We start from the raw sequence: 17,402 nt of genomic DNA on the forward strand, positions 1-17,402 counted from the left end.
ATTCAGCAGTGTCTATCCTACTGGCATTTTGTACTGCGAACTGCAGTTTATAGGGCCCTGTTGATCACCATCTACATTTCCTTGGGAATGACCTTCCCTGAAGTACAATGGTACCTCGGGTTAAGTACTTAATTCGTTCCGGAGGTCTGTTCTTAACCTGAAACTGTTCTTAACCTGAAGCACCACTTTAGCTAATGGGGCCTCCTGCTGCTGCCACGCCACCGGAGCACAATTTCTGTTCTCATCCTGAAGCAAAGTTCTTAACCCAAGGTACTATTTCTGGGTTAACGGAGTCTGTAACCTGAAGCGTATGTAACTTGAAGTGTATGTAACCCGAGGTACCACTGTAATCTGCAAAAGGATCAACAAGAAATGCATCTCTCTCTGCAACCATAGAGGACTAGCTCTATGGCACACTAGACCTCTAGCCTCTTATTGTGACATCACAGAACAGCTCAACTGCCTTGGTTAATGCCTACCAACTGCCGTGCAAGTGAAGGTCTTGAACCGGTTACTACTAAGATTATTTCTGCCCACAGTGCAGAGGTATGATCATGGAAAGGGCAGCAAAAAAATTGAGCTGCAAAAATCTAGGCTCATCTCCCATTGGAGCGAGGTCACCTTTGAATGGCTCTGTACAACTTAGTAGCTCTTTCTTTACAATGGAAGCACAACAGTAACTGTGGATAAACTTAGCAAGTGCTGGTATATGTTCTGAGGCACACCTTTTGGGCTACAAACTGAAACCAGGTGGAGATTTCAAATATCTTCCCAGTAAGAAATGTAGCCAAACTGTTAGTACCCCTATTTGTGTATCCATTAATTGTATATGCGGCAGTATGTGTGGCTCCGCCTCCCCACCCTATGGCTTTTATGCTTTGAGACCTCAGGGTATAGGGTGGTATATAAATTCAATAAATAATCATCATCATCATCATCAAGGGGGATTGTATGCACACTGCACTCAGCTGAAGGCAGTAGACTCATTCATGTAGCTGCACCTGATATTTGGCAATTTCCTTTGCCACTCCGTACCCCCTTGCCACCCTCCATACCGTTCAGGAGAAACTCCCGATCCTCTGATCCTTCTTTGATAAGCTTTTCAGAGTCTGCAATGGGCTACAGTGGAGGGAAGAAGATGGGAAAACTGCACTGCATGAGCAGTCCCTCCCCCCCCCCCACTTTAGTTTTCTGAAAGGATAAGTCCACAAGCAAGCAAATGGTCGTCCATTCTCACTGTACTAAAGCCAACTTCATTACGACGCACAAAATTCAGTGCAACATCATCATCATCATCATCATCATTACAGTGGTACCTCTGGTTACGTACTTAATTCGTTCTGGAGGTCCGTTCTTAACCTGAAACTGTTCTTAACCTGAAGCACCACTTTAGCTAATGGGGCCTCCTGCTGCTGCCGCACCACTGGAGCACAATTTCTGTTCTCATCTTAGAATCATAGAATCATAGAGTTGGAAGAGACCACAAGGGCCATCGAGTCCAACCCCCTGCCAAGCAAAGCTATTAACCTGAGGTACTATTTCTGGGTTAGCGGAGTCTGTAACCTGAAGCGTATGTAACCTGAAGTGTATGTAACCCGAGGTAAAGGTAAAGGGACCCCTGACCATTAGGTCCAGTTGTGACCGACTCTGGGGTTGTGGCGCTCATCTCGCTTTATTGGCCGAGGGAGCCGGCGTACAGCTTCCGGATCATGTGGCCAGCATGACTAAGCCACTTCTGGCGAACCAGAGCAGCATACGGAAATGCCGTTTACCTTCGCGCCGGAGCAGTACCTATTTATTTACTTGCACTTTGATGTGCTTTCGAACTGCTAGGTTGGCAGGAGCTGGGACTGAGCAGTGGGAGCTCACCTCATCGCGGGGATTCAAACCGCCAACCTTCTGATCGGCAAGTCCTAGGCTCTGTGGTTTAACCCACAGCGCCACCCACATCCCTGTAACCCAAGATACTACTGTATTAATATACCACCCTATACCCGGAGGTCTCAGGGCAGTTCACAGAAAAGATCGCAATATCTAAAATCAAAATAACAACAATAACCCAATAACACCCCCCCCAAAAAAAGAGCCACGTTTTAAAAGGGTATAGGATGTCAATCAGGTCAACCAAAGGCCTGGTTAAAAAGGGGCCTTTTTGCCTGGCACCTAAAGATATATAATGAAGGCACCAGGCAAACTTCCCTGGGGAGAGCATCCCACAGATGGGGAGCCACTGCAGAGAAGGCCCCGTTCTCGTGTTGCCATCCTCTGGACCTCTCAAGGAGGAGGCACACAAAGAAGGGCCTCAGAAGATGATCTCAGGGTCCGGGTAGGTTCATATGGAGAGAGGAGGTCCTTGAGGTATTGTGATCCTGAGCCATTTAAGGCTTTATAGGTCAAAACCAGCACTTTAAACATTGCACTCATTAAGTCAACTGGCATGTATGCATATTTCATTTGGCTGCAAGGAGAAGGAGGCCATGGTCCCACAATTTGTGGGTTTCCCCTTTAAAAAAAAGTAATAATACAGGAGTGTAGCTCTCATGATTGCAGAAGTATCAGAGAGAACATGTGTAGGTGTTGCATGGTAATGCCTCTCAGAAGCTTGCATCAGTAGGAGGGTTTTGGTTGCTAAGCATTCATTTGTTATCTAGTCTGTCCAACCACTTAAATTACGTTCTAACAGGGAACCAATAGTAGGTCTGAAAAGCCAGGAATCCCCAGAGTTGGCCCAACAATGCCTTCTTTTTTCCATTTGGCCCTCACCATGACTGACCAAATTCCACCAGGCTCTGCCTCAATGTGCCAGGTACCATTTTTAAAATGTGTTTGTTTGCTCTGGTTTTATCCCTTCCTTCGAGGAGTTCAGGATGCACTGGGTAGGGTTCTCTTCCATCCTTTTATCCTTAAACTTTCCTGTGAGGTAAATTAGGTCATTCCTGTGAGATTCATGATTTGAGTGGGGATTTTCAACCTTGGCCCTCTAACCACGCTGGGATCCTCCTGGGTCTAACCCTGAACCGCCAGGTTTCACTGCTTGGTCTATTTGGGTCCTGTCCAGAGATTCATAAGCTGACAACCCCAGAGTGGGGATGGCATTTGAGGTAGAGATAATGCTTTCCTCCTCCTGGTGACAAAAACCAGCCCAATTAAATAACCCCTTGTGCAAATGTGAAAATATGTGGCCTTAAATATTATAATAGATAACATACACCTATGTATACATATCAACATTTAAAAATATGCACCTGCCTGTAGCGTTTGCCCTGCTAGGTGTGTGACACCATACTGGGTCATAAGGAAAGGGTTAACTAAGGGTAAAATGATTAACCAACAGGAACCCAAGGGGAGGCGTTAGAGTTAGAGTTGTTAAGAAGTCAGTCTGGAGTTAGAGAAGGGAGAGGGAGGATAAGTCTGTGGGTTGGACTAGTTTAATGTGAGAGAGTGAGAGAATCTGTTAAGAGGAGTCAGTTAAACAGTTGGGATAATCAGTTAGAAGTTATTAGGAAGGTATTGGCCGGTAAAGAAACTAAGGTTAAGAAACCGACAAGAAAAATTATCTGAAACCATAAGCTTGTTAATGCTTATAAAATAAACTTGTTTATTTGGTTTAATGTTAACAACTGTCTGGACTCTGTGTGTACCCGAGAGAAACGGGTTGGTGGCAGTGGGGAAGTGATCATAGTGGTGGCACAGGGATCAATAGATCGTCAAACATCCAGGAACCCTGTGTGATCGCCACACTGCCATTTGAACCCCTTTGAAGGAGATTAAAAATCTGTTATTGCATTGACAGAGGAATAGATAGATGCTGAACTGGATCTTCATGAGAATGAGGAAGAGAAGGAAGAACGACCGCATGCAGATCCCTAGGAGGCAACCCTTGCTGTTAGCGGTAGGTAGGTACCACTGTTTTCCGAAATAAAGTAATATGAGCCTATCCATAGCTCCAGGCACACCTTTCCTCTTCATGCACAAATAGCAACAGCTGACAACAATACAAGTATCCTTTAACATTGTAAAATATAGTGGCTGGGCAGCTGGGGTTGGTAAGCTAAGGCTGTGTTGTACACCTGGCTTCCTTCCTGAAGCCGAGCTTTGCTGCCACTTAGATGGAGGGGGGAGAGAGGTGAAAATTTTCATCGCATCCCTACTTGAAAAGGGCTGCGTTGGCTGGCCAGGCTCCCCCCTGAGCAGGCAGACAGGGGGCTCAGCATGACCCCACTTTGCTCTGTTAGGGATGGGGTGACTCTGGCAGCATCAGTGGTGAGGGCTGGGCTGCCCCCCCCCCCCCGTATGCAAGCCTGCCACGGGTGCCAGCAACCAATGCTAGGCCACTGTCTGGATCCAATGTATACAGTTGACCTTTCCCCCCTAATACTTCCAAAGAAAGCAAAATCCCTTTCTCAGAGGCACATTAGCATCCACTGTGTATCTCCTGTGTTTTCATACACAAATCTAAAGGTCTGCTGTCCCCCCCCCCCCGCTCCATTATCTGATCTGCAGTCAGAAAGTAGTATTTATACATTCACCTATCAATTTTGTCGATGTGCATACAGAAAGGCAGAATTCACATATGAGCAAAGAGAAGGAAAATGAAGAGCAGAGGTCAGCTCCCTTGGAACCGGTCCTTCCTTTCTTTAGTAGGTAGAACCATAACCTTATTGATTCTTGTGTGTAATTGGAGTTAGGGTGCCAATAGGGTTGGGGGAGTGTTTGACAATGTTCAATCTATTACTATTATTTATTGAATTTATATATTGCCCTATACCTGGAAGTCTCAGGGTGGTTCACAGAACAAAATCAAAATATAAAACCACAATATACCATATTTTTCTGTTTATAAGACGCCCCCATGTATAAGGAGCCCCCTATTTGGGGGGCAACAACCAATCGCCAGTCCACCCTCAGCACAATCCATGTATAAGATGCCCCCTAATTTTTGACATTATTTCTTAGGGGGGGAAACCTAGTCTTATACATGGAAAAATACAGTATATAATCAAAATAAAAACAACAACCCAGTAACACCCCCAGCCTAGTCAACCATCATATTCTGGCAGGCCCAGGGAAAAAAATTAGCTGTAAGCCAACGTGAATCAAAGTCAAAATGAGAATACCCCTAAACATTTTTTAAAGAAAAAAAGCACTGGTTGTAACCCACCTTCGGACCTTAGGGTGAAGGGCAGGTTAGTAGTAGTAGTAGTAGTAACTCACAAAACACAAAATTAAATAGTTACAGAGAGTAAAATAGCTGGTTTGAGTAAGCAGCTGTACATAATGAACTGTAAACTGGCTTCACCACCCTGCCTGAACCAACATCTTATATTTTCTTGTTTCTCCAATACGAGGCAAGGAATGTTAATGTTGCCATTTAGGGAGTAGAGTTGGTAGAGCTCTGGTAAGCCTAAATGCAATGGGGAAAGCTCAGGTGCAAATAACAGGGGTTTGGACTACATAATCCTGAAAATGGAGGAGACCATTTGGGGAAGCTGGGATTTGGAAAAATCCCGAGCCAAGCTAATGGGGTTAGCAGGTTCACCCATCCCTTTTGAAAAGTGGGATATGATATGAATCTAAGCCATGGATTTTATTATGTGTATCTAAGACACAGATATTCATGCTGCTTTGCATTTCATAGTCTTGTTCCATAAGCATCTGCAAATATTCATTTAAATAAGCAAATGACAATTTTCTAATTCTGCATCATGTTCATTGCAGGTCTTCTCCAAGAATCACAGTCAGCTGTGGAGTTGAAGAAAGCGAAAATGGGAAAACTAACACCAAGGGTTGTAATTCCTTTAATGGTGAGATTAACAGAAGCAGCGAGACGTTAATTTGGTCTGTTCTAAGAATAAGCTGGGGCTAGACTACGTTACTGCTTCTGCATTCTGGATTAATTGCAGTTTCCGGGTAACCTTCAAAGGTAGCCCCATGTAGAGCGCATTGCAGTAGTCCAAGTGGGAGACAGCCAGAGCATGCACTATTCTGGTGAGACAGCCTGCAAGCAGGTAGGGTCTTAGCTGGCGTACCAGATGGAGTTGGTAGACAGCTGCCCTGGACACAGAACTGACCTGTGCCTCCATGGACAGCTGGGAGTCCAAAATGACTCCCAGGTTGCTCACCTGGTCCTTCAGGGGCACAGTTACCCCATTCAGGACCAAGGAGTCCTCCACACCTGCCCAAGTCTGGCTTGATTAGGTCAATTATCCATGTCATCTGGCACTTTTTCTCCCAGAATAACCAACCCCTTGCTCCGGGAGACTCACAAGCCAAGTATAATGGAGAGAGCTGCCACCTCTGATCATTTTAGTTGAGGGGCAGAATTTATCATGGTAAACATATGCATCCATATGCTCCACCATATCACAACTGCTTATAAAGACCATGGAAGTGTTTCCCGTTAACCCTATATGTGAAAGTGTGCTTGGCCTTTTTCCAGGAGCCCTCAAAGAAATGGAGAAAGTTTTCTTACTCTCCTCAGTGGATTAGTATATTGGACGTGGCTCAGAAAATCTTCGATGAAGAAGATAGAGTGAAGAAGAAACAAAAGCAGAATAAAAGGGGAGGGGAGGAAATGCTAGCAGGTGGGATTTTGGAGGAGGGAAAAGCAGAAAATAAAAGGGAACAATTGTCTGACTTTTGTGCTCCAGAGGGCATCCAACCAAATACTGGATGGGATCTCCAACCCTCACGGGAGCAATTGCCAACTCCAGGGTCGTCATATCTAAAGGCAGAGAAAGAGATCTTAACAGCGAATGAAATAGAGGATATCATCCAGGAAATTGTGGCTGTCAGGGCTAAGGAGAGGATCTCTGAAGAAAGCATGCCTCCTGAAGGAAGAGAGAAGCTCTTCTATCAAGATGCCTCTTCTATCAATGCGCAGAAGCCACGCTACCATAGGGACCGGAGGATGCCACACTAAGGTGGGGGTTCATTGCTCAACCACTGCTCAGAAACAAAAATGTTCGCCACTGCCATCACAGTGCTATTAAATAACCATTCCCATTTATATCACAACAGTAGGGTGTTGTTGTCTTTTGCTGCTGCTGTTGCTTTTCAGCTGGCATGGGGGAAGTGGGCTAAATGCTTGAAGATGCAGAATGGTGTGTTTTTTTTAAAAAAATGTGCTCATTTTTCAGCTTAAAACCTCACCTTTATCAGAAGCCTTTCATGCTCTCTTCAGAAGAATGCCACATGCATTCTCTCAACACAAAAGACACATACACACAGAGGTTTCCATGTACCCTGGAACCCTGTGCAATCAAGGTTGTGGGTCATGTGGAAATTCTTGTGTGTATGGAAAGTGCATCATCATCATCAACAACAACAACAATTTGTTATTTATACGCCACCCATCTGGCTGGGTTTCCCCAGCCACTCTGGGTGACTCCCAACAGAATATTAAAAACACAATAAAACATCAAACATTAAAAACTTCCCTAAACAGGGCTGCCTTTAGATGTCTTCTAAAAGTCAGATAGTTGTTTACAGTGGTACCTCAGGTTAAGTACTTAATTCGTTCTGAAGGTCCGTACTTAACCTGAAACTGTTCTTAACCTGAAGCACCACTTTAGCTAATGGGGCCTCCTGCTGCCACCGTGCCGCCAGAGCATGATTTTTGTTCTCATCCTGAAGCAAAGTTCTTTACCTGAAGCACTATTTCTGGGTTAGTGGAGTCTGTAACCTGAAGTGTATGTAACCTGAAGCGTATGTAACCTGAGGTACCACTGTATTTCCTTGGCATCTGCTGGGAGGGCATTCCACAGGGCTGGCACCACTACCAAGAAGACCATCTGCCTGGTTCCCTGTAACTTGGCTTCTCACAGCGAGGGAACCACCACAGGGACCTTGGAGTTGGACCTCAGTGTCCAGGCTGAAGGATGGGGATGGAGATGCTCAGAATGCAGCATTTCTCCAGAAACTATGAGCTAGAAGTAGATTGTGGTGAATGTCGTGTGTACGCAGCTTCATAAACCGGTGGTATGAGCACACTGGATGCAGACTAAAGGAAGAGGAATCTGATGGGCAGTGGCACCCTCTGAACTGGTTGTAAGGAAATCAGGAAGGCAGGTTGGCGGTGGCCAGCGGGGGGCGTTGGCTGGCTGAGGGCAGACAGAGATCGGGGGGCAGTGCCCCGTTTGTTCAAATGGCCTAACCTCCACTAGGAAGATGAGGGTAATCTGGAAATATGCACATAGATGAAATGTTTGCATTTCTTTAACACTGAGACATGATGCTGCCTCCACTTTCATCTCTCAAGCAAAGCAAATAAATTACGATCCAGCACCGCTGGCAGGTGCAAAAACCATGAGAGAAAGGGATTATGAAAGCTAACGTGATAGAGAACAACGAATGCCAAGAACCAAAAAAAAAAAAAAAGGCAAATAGCAGTTATAATGACACAAAAGAGCAAATGTTGGTCCAAGCTTATGTCTGTACAGGGAGAATTATATAAATATTAAGAATAGTTCATGACTACTGTATTCTCCTGTAGCTTAAAAGTCTGGAGATGTTCAATATGCCACTGCAGGACATCTGAGGAAAAGCTTTGTGTATAGAAAAACCAAGTAAGAAAATAACAGGGCGGCAGGAGGAATCATTCAATATTGATGAAATTAAAAGTGCTTATGGAAAAAGCACCAGAGCTTTGAAATGAAAGGCAAGAAATATTTAATAATTACAGTGGTACTTCGGGTTAAGTACTTAATTCGTTCCGGAGGTCCATTCTTAACCTGAAACTGTTCTTAACCTGAAGCACCACTTTAGCAAATGGGGCCTTCTGCTGCCGCCACGCCACCGGAGCACTATTTCTGTTCTCATCCTGAAGCAAAGTTCTTAACCTGAAGCACTACTTCTGGGTTAGCGGAGTCTGTAACCTGAAGCGTATTTAACCTGAAGCGTATGTAACCTGAGGTACCACTGTATTTTTAATATGGTTGACACAATTGTAGGTCAGGGGGCGGGGAGCGGTCACTGCTATACAGTGGTCCTGTCTTTTTGGGTTGCATTTTTGTATGAGGAGAAAAAATCATGGTGCGAGAAGAGATGTTGCAGGACAAAGAGGAATAAATATTCCTTCCTTTTCTCCTTCTGTTCTTCTCCCTTCCTGCATGCTGCATTCTATCTTACCTCTTTCCGGCTGAGGCCAACCACGGGAAGGACCAGCCTTCTCTTGCTGGATTCAAGTTCCCTTCATTAAGAGGGGTGAAAACAGTTCTGTTTCTCAGAGAAAGTGGCAGAACAAATAGCATACTTGAAAATTAAAGAAATATCCCTATAGATTCAGCGCAGGCCACCAGAGTAAAGCCCATCGTATGGTTTGAGAGAGGAGTGAGAAAAGGAAAGGAAGACCCAACACCAATTCAGGCTTTTTGTTACCGGCAAAGATGAGAAATGTGAGTTTGAGCTGTCGGGGACCAGCTACTGCTTTTTGTCACGACTCCGGACAAATTAGTAACATCGAATCAGGATGCCACCAGCGTGGCAAACACTTCCTGACACAGGTACTCACTCCTAAAAGGTGTCAGTCTTTGAGAAGATGCCCTAAGGCACATTAAGTCAGGCAAGAGACGGAGAAAACCTCTTCCATCCAGTCATAAAACGCAGCAAATTCTCCTATGCTCTTTCATCCGCAAAGGACAACTGCGGCATAGAGAAGAATAGAGAGGAACTGACATTACTTCATTATTATTTTTTCAATTTTGTTATTTTAAAGCACTTGATATTTTAAAAATCTCTAAGTGATGTCCAACATGAATACCATAAACAATGTCATTAAAACAAACGTAAAACACAAAACTAGTATAAAAGCATATAAAAGCAGGAATCCAGAGAATTTGAATAAATGAAAACAGGGTTCAGCCTTCTGGGTCATGATATGTCTCTACAACAGTGTTTCCCAACCTTGTGCCTCCAGCTGTTTTTGAACTACAATTCCCATCATCCCTGACCACTGGTCTTGCTAGCTAGGGATGATGGGAGTTGTAGGCCAAAAACATCTGGAGGCCCAAGGTTGGGAAACACTGCTCTACAACACTTGGCTCTACATTAAACACTTGGCCTCACTGCTTCCTGCCATTTATTTATTATTAAGTGCACAGTTAAAAGCTGCAGTGTCTTCAATATGCCTGTGATGCTCAGCACTGTTTCTGTGTTACCCCAACTCCAAAATTTCAAAACCTCTTGCAGTAGTTTACCCCTTTCTGTTTTAACAGTACAAATTCTACAAACACCCTCCATATCTCCTCAAAATCATTTCTCCCTGCATATTCCCCTTCTTACCTTAATGGCACATGATAATTTATCGTTAATAGCTACCGTATTTTTCGCTCTATAAGACGCACCAGACCACAAGACGCACCTAGTTTTTGGAGGAGGAAAACAAGAAAAAAAAATTCTGAATCTCAGAAGTCAGAACAGCAAGAGGGATCGCTGCGCAGTGAAAGCAGTGGTCCCTCTTGCTGTTCTGGCTTCTGGGATAGCTGTGCAGCCTGCATTCGCTCCATAAGACGCACACATGTTTCCCCTTATGTTTTAGGAGGGAAAAAGTGAGTCTTATAGAGCAAAAAATACGGTATATCCCACACCTCTTTATACCATTCTTCCATTTTATATTCTGCTTGCCAATTCCTGCAGCTGCCAATAAATTTCTTTCTTTTTTATTGAAGATTTCTTGGTTTACAAAAGTATGTGCAATGTCTCCGTTTTCAAGTTGCATTTTCCACAGATCAGTTTCATTTGTTGAGACATTAGTGCTACATTAGAAAGAAAAGGGGGAAAGAGGTGGAGAGGGAATGGTGAGTTGGGATAGGGTCGGGTGACGATGTTTCTATTTTACTTAATGTATGTGTGGGGTTTTGTGTCAGCATTGCTTGTGCAGGTTCTCTTGGCTATTCGCTTGTGTTCTTTTGGTGGTGAGAGTGGTTGGGGTTGGCCTAGGGTGTGGTTGCTTGTTTGTGATAAATTTGTGAGCAACTCCTTCACAGCCTGCAAACCTTCCACCCCATCGTAATTTGATAATAAAGCTACCTCTGGACTCTCAGTCAGCTTTAACCCAGTGATTTCTGTTATCTCCTTAAACAACCTTTGCCATTTTTAATATTTATTTTGCATATTTACACCCCCACCACATGTGAACATAATTCCCTGTTTCCTGGCATCCCCTGTAACGTAACACTGGATGTTCCTTGTTTATTTTTAAGAAATAAAAATTATCTGGGGCTAACCATTTAAAATGTATTACGCTGCTACCACTGGCTACCACACCCTTTTATGAACACAATTCAAAATGCTGCTTTCAAGACCTCTGAGGCTTGGCACCCAGGCACAAGGATGTACCAGGTTGTGCTTCAACCTGCTCATGCACTCAGATCGTCTTCAGATGCTCTAGGTGCCCCTTCCCATCCTAAATGAGGTAGTAACAACTGGAAAGAGGATCTTCTCAAAGGTGGCCTCTTGTCTATGACACCCTTCCCCAAAGCAGTCTACCTGCCACCACAAGAACTTAAGAAGAGAGCCTTCCTGAATCAGATCAAAGGCCTGTATACTCTCTGAGTGGCCAATCAGTTGCGGTGGGAAGCCCACAAATGGTGTAGGTGGAACTGAGCCATTGGGACCAGTAGCCACTGACAGCGTTATGCTGCCTGTATATGTACAAATGTATAGAGTGAAACCTTCCTGGTAAGTGGTGCTTGGAGGTTGGGTTGCATCTGCTCATAGTTACTTTCTCCATACAGCTGTCTGAACCAGGCCATGGCATAGCAAAATAAAGAAAACAGCGCAAGGAACCAAGCGCTATGAATGTTTGCATAGCCCACAACGACTTCCTCTCGGATTGGTTTCAGCCCATAGGATAGGGGCGGAATACAGAACATGCCATTTCGCTAAGTACTTAACAGCTCCAAACCTGTATGTTTGCTAAACTGTAATAGCACTTAGCTTATTGCAGGTGAATTCATGATCTGTATCAAGGAGTATAAAGCGAAGCGTTTGGGAATGCAGTGCAAAAAAACACCTTTAGAGCAGAACGTTTCCAAACAGACCTTGGTAATCATCCCGAGAAAGGGTTGCTTTTGACCTAGAAAACTCTGAGCTCGTATAACAGAATTGATGGATTTGAGATTTCTTCAGAAAATATGCTCCAAGGGCTGCGCTGGAGCACAGGAAATTTCAAAATAGTTAAGCTTTCTGCTTTCAAGAGTGTTCAATCGGCTGTTCCTCGGAAGATTAGTAGCAGGGCAAGAAAGAAACAGCCCGTCATCTTCATTTGTCAACATCAGAAGTGGCCCACATGCCCCCTTCAAATGTTGTTGGATTCGCACTTGCATCAGACCCAGTTTGCACTGCCAATGGTCGGGGACAATAGAAACTGCAGGACAAAACTTCTGGGGAGAAAAAAAGGGGGGTAAAGGACCCCTGGATGGTTAGGTCCAGTCAAAGGCGTATATGGGGTTGTGGCGCTCATCTTGCTTTCAGGCCGAGGGAGCTGGCATTTGTCCACAGACAGCTTTTTGGGTCATGTGGCCAGCATGACTAAACTGTTTCTGGCGCAACGGAACACCCATGACGAAAGCAGAGTGCACGGAAACACCATTTACCTTCCCGTCACAGTGCTACCTATTTATCTACTTGCACTGGTGTGCTTTCAAATCGCTAGGTTGGCAGAAGCTGGGACAGAGCAACGGGAGCTCACTCCATCATGGGGATTCAAACCGCCAACCTTTCATTCTAAAACTAATAAAAAATATTATTTAAAAAGTGGACAACCACCGGTCCACCCTTCTCCTCAATCTTGGCAATGGCAGTGCCACTGAGGAAAATAGGGACATTCCAGGATCCAGTCAGAAGTTGGGATGGCTTCCATAATTCTGGGATTGACCCGGGAAAATAGGGACACTTGGAGGGTATGGTCTGTGCTCACCATACTTAGGGGTCTTTGTCTTTAAAATGGACTTGGATCAATAATACCGTATAGACCGTATATGGACTTGGTAATAATACTGTATAGTATTCAATAGGAATTAATGGCATTATATCACTTTCTAAGGGAAAAACAGGCAGCGTCCAAATTTGTTAAAAAAGAAGGTTGGGAAATTAAATGGAGAACAGAGCAGACTTAGCTAAAGCTCCAGAAAGATGTCTGTACATTAGAAAGAGGGAGCTATTGACAGCCTACTTCGTTCTCTGAATTATTTTTGAAAGTAGCATCGCCAGGAACCCAATTGCTATCAGCCTGCATCACGTAGTTCACTCAGAACAAGCTCCTACAGGTAATATGTTGGAGGAAATTGCTCATTGCCTATCCCCAGCAGGTTGGCACAAAAAGGAAATTTAAGGTGCTTCTGTTCTACTCGACTAATGTGAAGCGTGGCCGGGGGCAATGGAGGAAGAATCTGATCTTCATTTCAGGATCTTTGTCATGTAGATGTCATAAAGAAAGGAAGGCTACAGCATTTCGGGCTCTAGGGAAGCAGGGGACCACAAAGAGTGGGGCAAGACTGAAGGTGGAGAAAGAGACTCAAGGTACCTTTTCCACACATCCAATGGATAGCACTGAATTCAGGAGGAATGAAGGACTTGTTTACAGCCTGCAACATAAACTGGTGGCATTTACAGCCAGAAGCGAGAGAGGGGTGGTGCCACAGAGTCACTCTCCTGACACCTATGATTCATCCTTTCATGGCATTTTTGACTGCTGGAACAGCTCAGTCGGTACAGCATGAGACTCTCAGTCTCAGGGTCACGGGTTTGAACCCCATGTTGGGCAACAGATGCACTGCAGGAGGTTGGAGCAGATCAGGGTCTCTTCCAACTCTATGATTCCCTGGAAGTGCTGGATTGGCTCTGCCTGTGCAGTCCTGACCTCACTCAAATGCTGCTCCGGCAGTCCAGGTGACTCAGTGGCCCTTCCTCACCATGCTAGAATGGCCCTCAGTGGCCCTGCCTCACCAAGCGACATTTTTCCACCTTCGCCGCATCAAGCAGTTGGTCCCTTACCTTTCCCGCCCCGCCCTGGCCACAGTGATCCATGCAACGGTCACCTCCAGGCTTGACTACTGTAATTCGCTCTACACGGGGCTGCCCTTGAAGCTGTTCCAGAAACTCCAGCGGGTGCAGAATGCTGCAGTGAGGCTCCTCACGGGGTCTCTGCCATGGGAGCATATTCACCCAGTGCTTTTCCAGCTGCACTGGCTCCCGGTGGAGTTCAGGGTCAGATTTAAGGTGCTGGTTTTGACCTTTAAAGCCCTTCACAGCTTAGGACCCTCGTACCTACGGGACCGCCTCTTCTGGTATGCCCCATGGAGGACCTTAAGGTCCATAAATAGCAACACCCTAGTGGTCCCGAGCCCTAAAGAAGTTAGATTAGCTTCAACCAGAGCCAGGGCCTTTTCAGCACTGGCTCCAGCCTGGTGGAACGCTCTGCCTCATGAGACCAGGGCCCTGCAGAATCGGATTTCCTTCTACAGGGCCTGTAAGACAGAGTTGATCCACCTGGCCTATGGCTTGGAGCCAATTTGATTCCCTCCCCCTCTTTCTTTTTCCTTCTCCTCCTGTGATGAGGCTGCATTTTAATATTTTAATGTTTCAATAGTTTAATGTTATATTTTAATCTTGTTTTAAAGTTGTATTCATTCAATTTGTTTTTATTATTGCTTGTTAGCCTCCCTGAGCTCAGCCTTGTCTGGGGAGGGCAGTGTATAAATAAAAATTATTATTATTATTATTATTAGAGACTCCTGGAAATGAAATGTGCTGGTGGTCACATACTTGGATGGCTCTAAATGTGGAACAGAGAAATTCAGGCAGGAAAAGTCCTTTATATGCCCGCATAAGCCATAAGGTGAAAATAATGACATCCATGAGGCTGGGTCACCACCAGTGGGGCAGCTCTCTTTGGGGCATTCAGGACAGACAAAAGAAAGTACTTGTTCGCACACCACAAGAAGCAATGGTGGCCGTGCCAACATGGATGGCTTGACAGGAGGTTTAGGCAAATTCACAAAGGATAAGGCTGTGAACAGTGACTAGTTATGAGGGCTGTGTTCTGCCTCTTCTGTTGGAAGCCATATACCTCCTAAAGCCAGTTGCTGGGCATCTCAGGTGGGAAAAATACACTTGCACTCAGGTTCTGTTTTCAGGATTCCCACAATCACCTGGTGGTCCACTGTGAGAATGGCTCTTCTTATGTTCTTATCTTCAAAGTGGGGAGTGTCCTGCACTTGTGGGAGCTCCCCACACAATCTAGAACCATGACTTTCCATGAGTACAGGAGGCTCCCCACTATAATATAAAGCACATATTATAGTGGGGGAAAGATATATGCACCAAGTATGTATCAGAGGATCACCAAGCATGTGCCATCAGGACGTAACATCATCAAAAGCTAGAAGTCAGGTCATTCGTTATTCAGATCTAGAAACCCCCCACATTATTTTCTCGTGCATGAACTCTTGGGTTAGGGCAACTGGCTCAAATGATTTTAAATGTTTTGAACAGTTCTATTTTTGGTTCCTCTGTTTTGTTTTTGTCGGGTTGATGTTGGTTAAATGATTAGTTGGGGTTGGTGGTTATTTTAATTTGGGTATAACTGTAAACTGTTGTTGTTGGTTTCTATGGATTTATTGGTTTGTTTGTTGCTCATATAGGATATCTTTTTAAATGTTAGATGCTTTGTTGTGTTTTTGTACACAGCCCAGATGGGTGGGATATAAATTAACTATTATTATTATTATTATTATTATTATTATTATTATTATTAACAAGGAGTGTTCATTTGAGTAACTATTCACTGAAACTGCAGCATCTGAGGACCTGAACCTGAGACTTTGACATTTAAAGTTTCTTCAAGGAAATATTTTGAAAGTGCAGAAAATGAAGGACAGAACAAGCAATGCCTTTTTTATTATTATTTCAAACAATATTATCCACTGTTGCTTGGATGGCAGGGTGAACATAACCCTTCCTCTTCCACTCTTCCCAAGATACAGGAGAGCAAACAATCAGCTCACAATCCCAACTGGAAAGCTGTTTCAAAAGAGCAGGGCATCTTTCTTGTACAAATAGCAGAGTTCGTACATTATTAATTCCATCTTGACAGTGTAAAAAAGGAATCGAGATGGCCAGATGATCTTTTAGAATGCACCAGTAGCCAAGTAATCAAATATTATTTTCTTGACGCTTTTGGATAGCGGTGATTAAAAACAGGGTTTTGTTTTGCGGCTTGGATTCAGAGAAGTTCTTGCACAAGCCAAGAGGCACTTCTGCTGTCATGGGACAGGGCTTCAATATCCACTGCAAGCCATAAATTAGGGAAGGATAACTGGGGAAGAGAAAAGAGCTAGATTATGACTAGGGAACCTGAGGCCTTGCAGATGCTATCGCGCTCCAACTCCCATCAATCCCCGCCAGCATGGCTAAAGTGTGGGGGGGGATTGGCAGAGTTGTAGTCCCTCAGTGTCTGGAGAGCCACAGATTCCCATCTGTGATCGAAAAGATGTCTGGGTGGCACTGTGGTCTAACCACTAAGCCTCTTGGGCTTGCTGATCAGAAGGTCGGTGGTTCGAATCCCCATGACAGAATGAGCTCCCATTGCTCTGTCTCAGCTCCTGCCAACCTAGCAGTTTGAAAGCACACCAGTGCAAGTAGATAAATAGGTACCACTGTGGCGGGAAGGTAAACTGCATTTCCATGCGCTCTTGTTTCCATCACAGTGTTCCGTTGTGCCAGAAGCAGTTTAGTCATGCTGACCACATGACCCAGAAAGCTGTCTGTGGACAAACGCCGACTCCTTCAGCCTGAAAGCGAGATGAATGCCGCAATTCCAAAGTCCTTTGACTGGACTTAACCATCTAGGGGTCCTTTACCTTTATTAGTACCAACGTGATTGCAGGGTGCTTAGAGTTCTGCAGAACAGAGATTTGACTGAGACACCTTGTCAGAGTTCTATACTACTTTAATCACTGGGTCTATCTGCTGTGTTTTCTAACTTGTTACTGTTTGCACAGGGACAGAACACAATCACAGAATCAAGGCACACAAATAGGCCCCCTCATTAATCTTTTCTAACTCATTCCTACTTTGCCTCTGAATTCTTGTGCAGTAAAGACTATTATATTCAGTCCTACATGTAAGAAGACGACCAATTCTGTAAATTACCCTATAGCTTACAATCAGTGTACTGCCTTCTTGTGATAAGAAGCAACCAATGTGGTAGAAACGGCAGAATTTTTTCAAGAAGCCCAGATTTGTTTGAAAAGAGGTCGTCCACTTTATTCTTGAGAAATATTTGCTACAGCGATGATCGATGATTCAGCTGGGTCAGCTATGCTGTAGCTAATTTAGGATGATTCTTAATCCAGTCCAAAACTAACAACCTGATCCAAACCTTAGGTGAAATTCAGCTG

At 44.5% G+C, this 17,402-nt stretch overlaps 1 protein-coding gene across 7 annotated transcripts; it reads left to right on the forward strand.

The window, feature by feature from the left end:
• Positions 1–394: 394 nt before the first annotated feature.
• Positions 395–7,017, forward strand: LOC309367195 (uncharacterized protein). 7 transcript variants are annotated; one of them, XM_081906580.1, is made up of 5 exons: positions 395–546; positions 3,794–3,896; positions 4,557–4,640; positions 5,719–5,804; positions 6,440–7,017. In XM_081906580.1, the coding sequence occupies exons 2-5, from the start codon at positions 3,806–3,808 to the stop codon at positions 6,920–6,922; spliced, it is 744 nt and encodes a 247-aa protein (XP_081762706.1). In that variant the 5' UTR covers positions 395–546; positions 3,794–3,805; the 3' UTR covers positions 6,923–7,017. The 7 variants fall into 7 exon arrangements, with proteins under 7 accessions (XP_081762706.1, XP_081762710.1, XP_081762709.1 ...); XM_081906584.1 differs by having other exon boundaries at positions 3,794–3,892; XM_081906583.1 differs by lacking the exon at positions 395–546 and adding an exon at positions 560–774.
• The last annotated feature ends 10,385 nt before the right edge of the window (positions 7,018–17,402 follow it).

The sequence above is a fragment of the Podarcis melisellensis genome (assembly GCF_964234715.1).
Source record: "Podarcis melisellensis genome assembly, chromosome: 3".
Classification (NCBI taxonomy): domain Eukaryota; kingdom Metazoa; phylum Chordata; class Lepidosauria; order Squamata; family Lacertidae; genus Podarcis; species Podarcis melisellensis.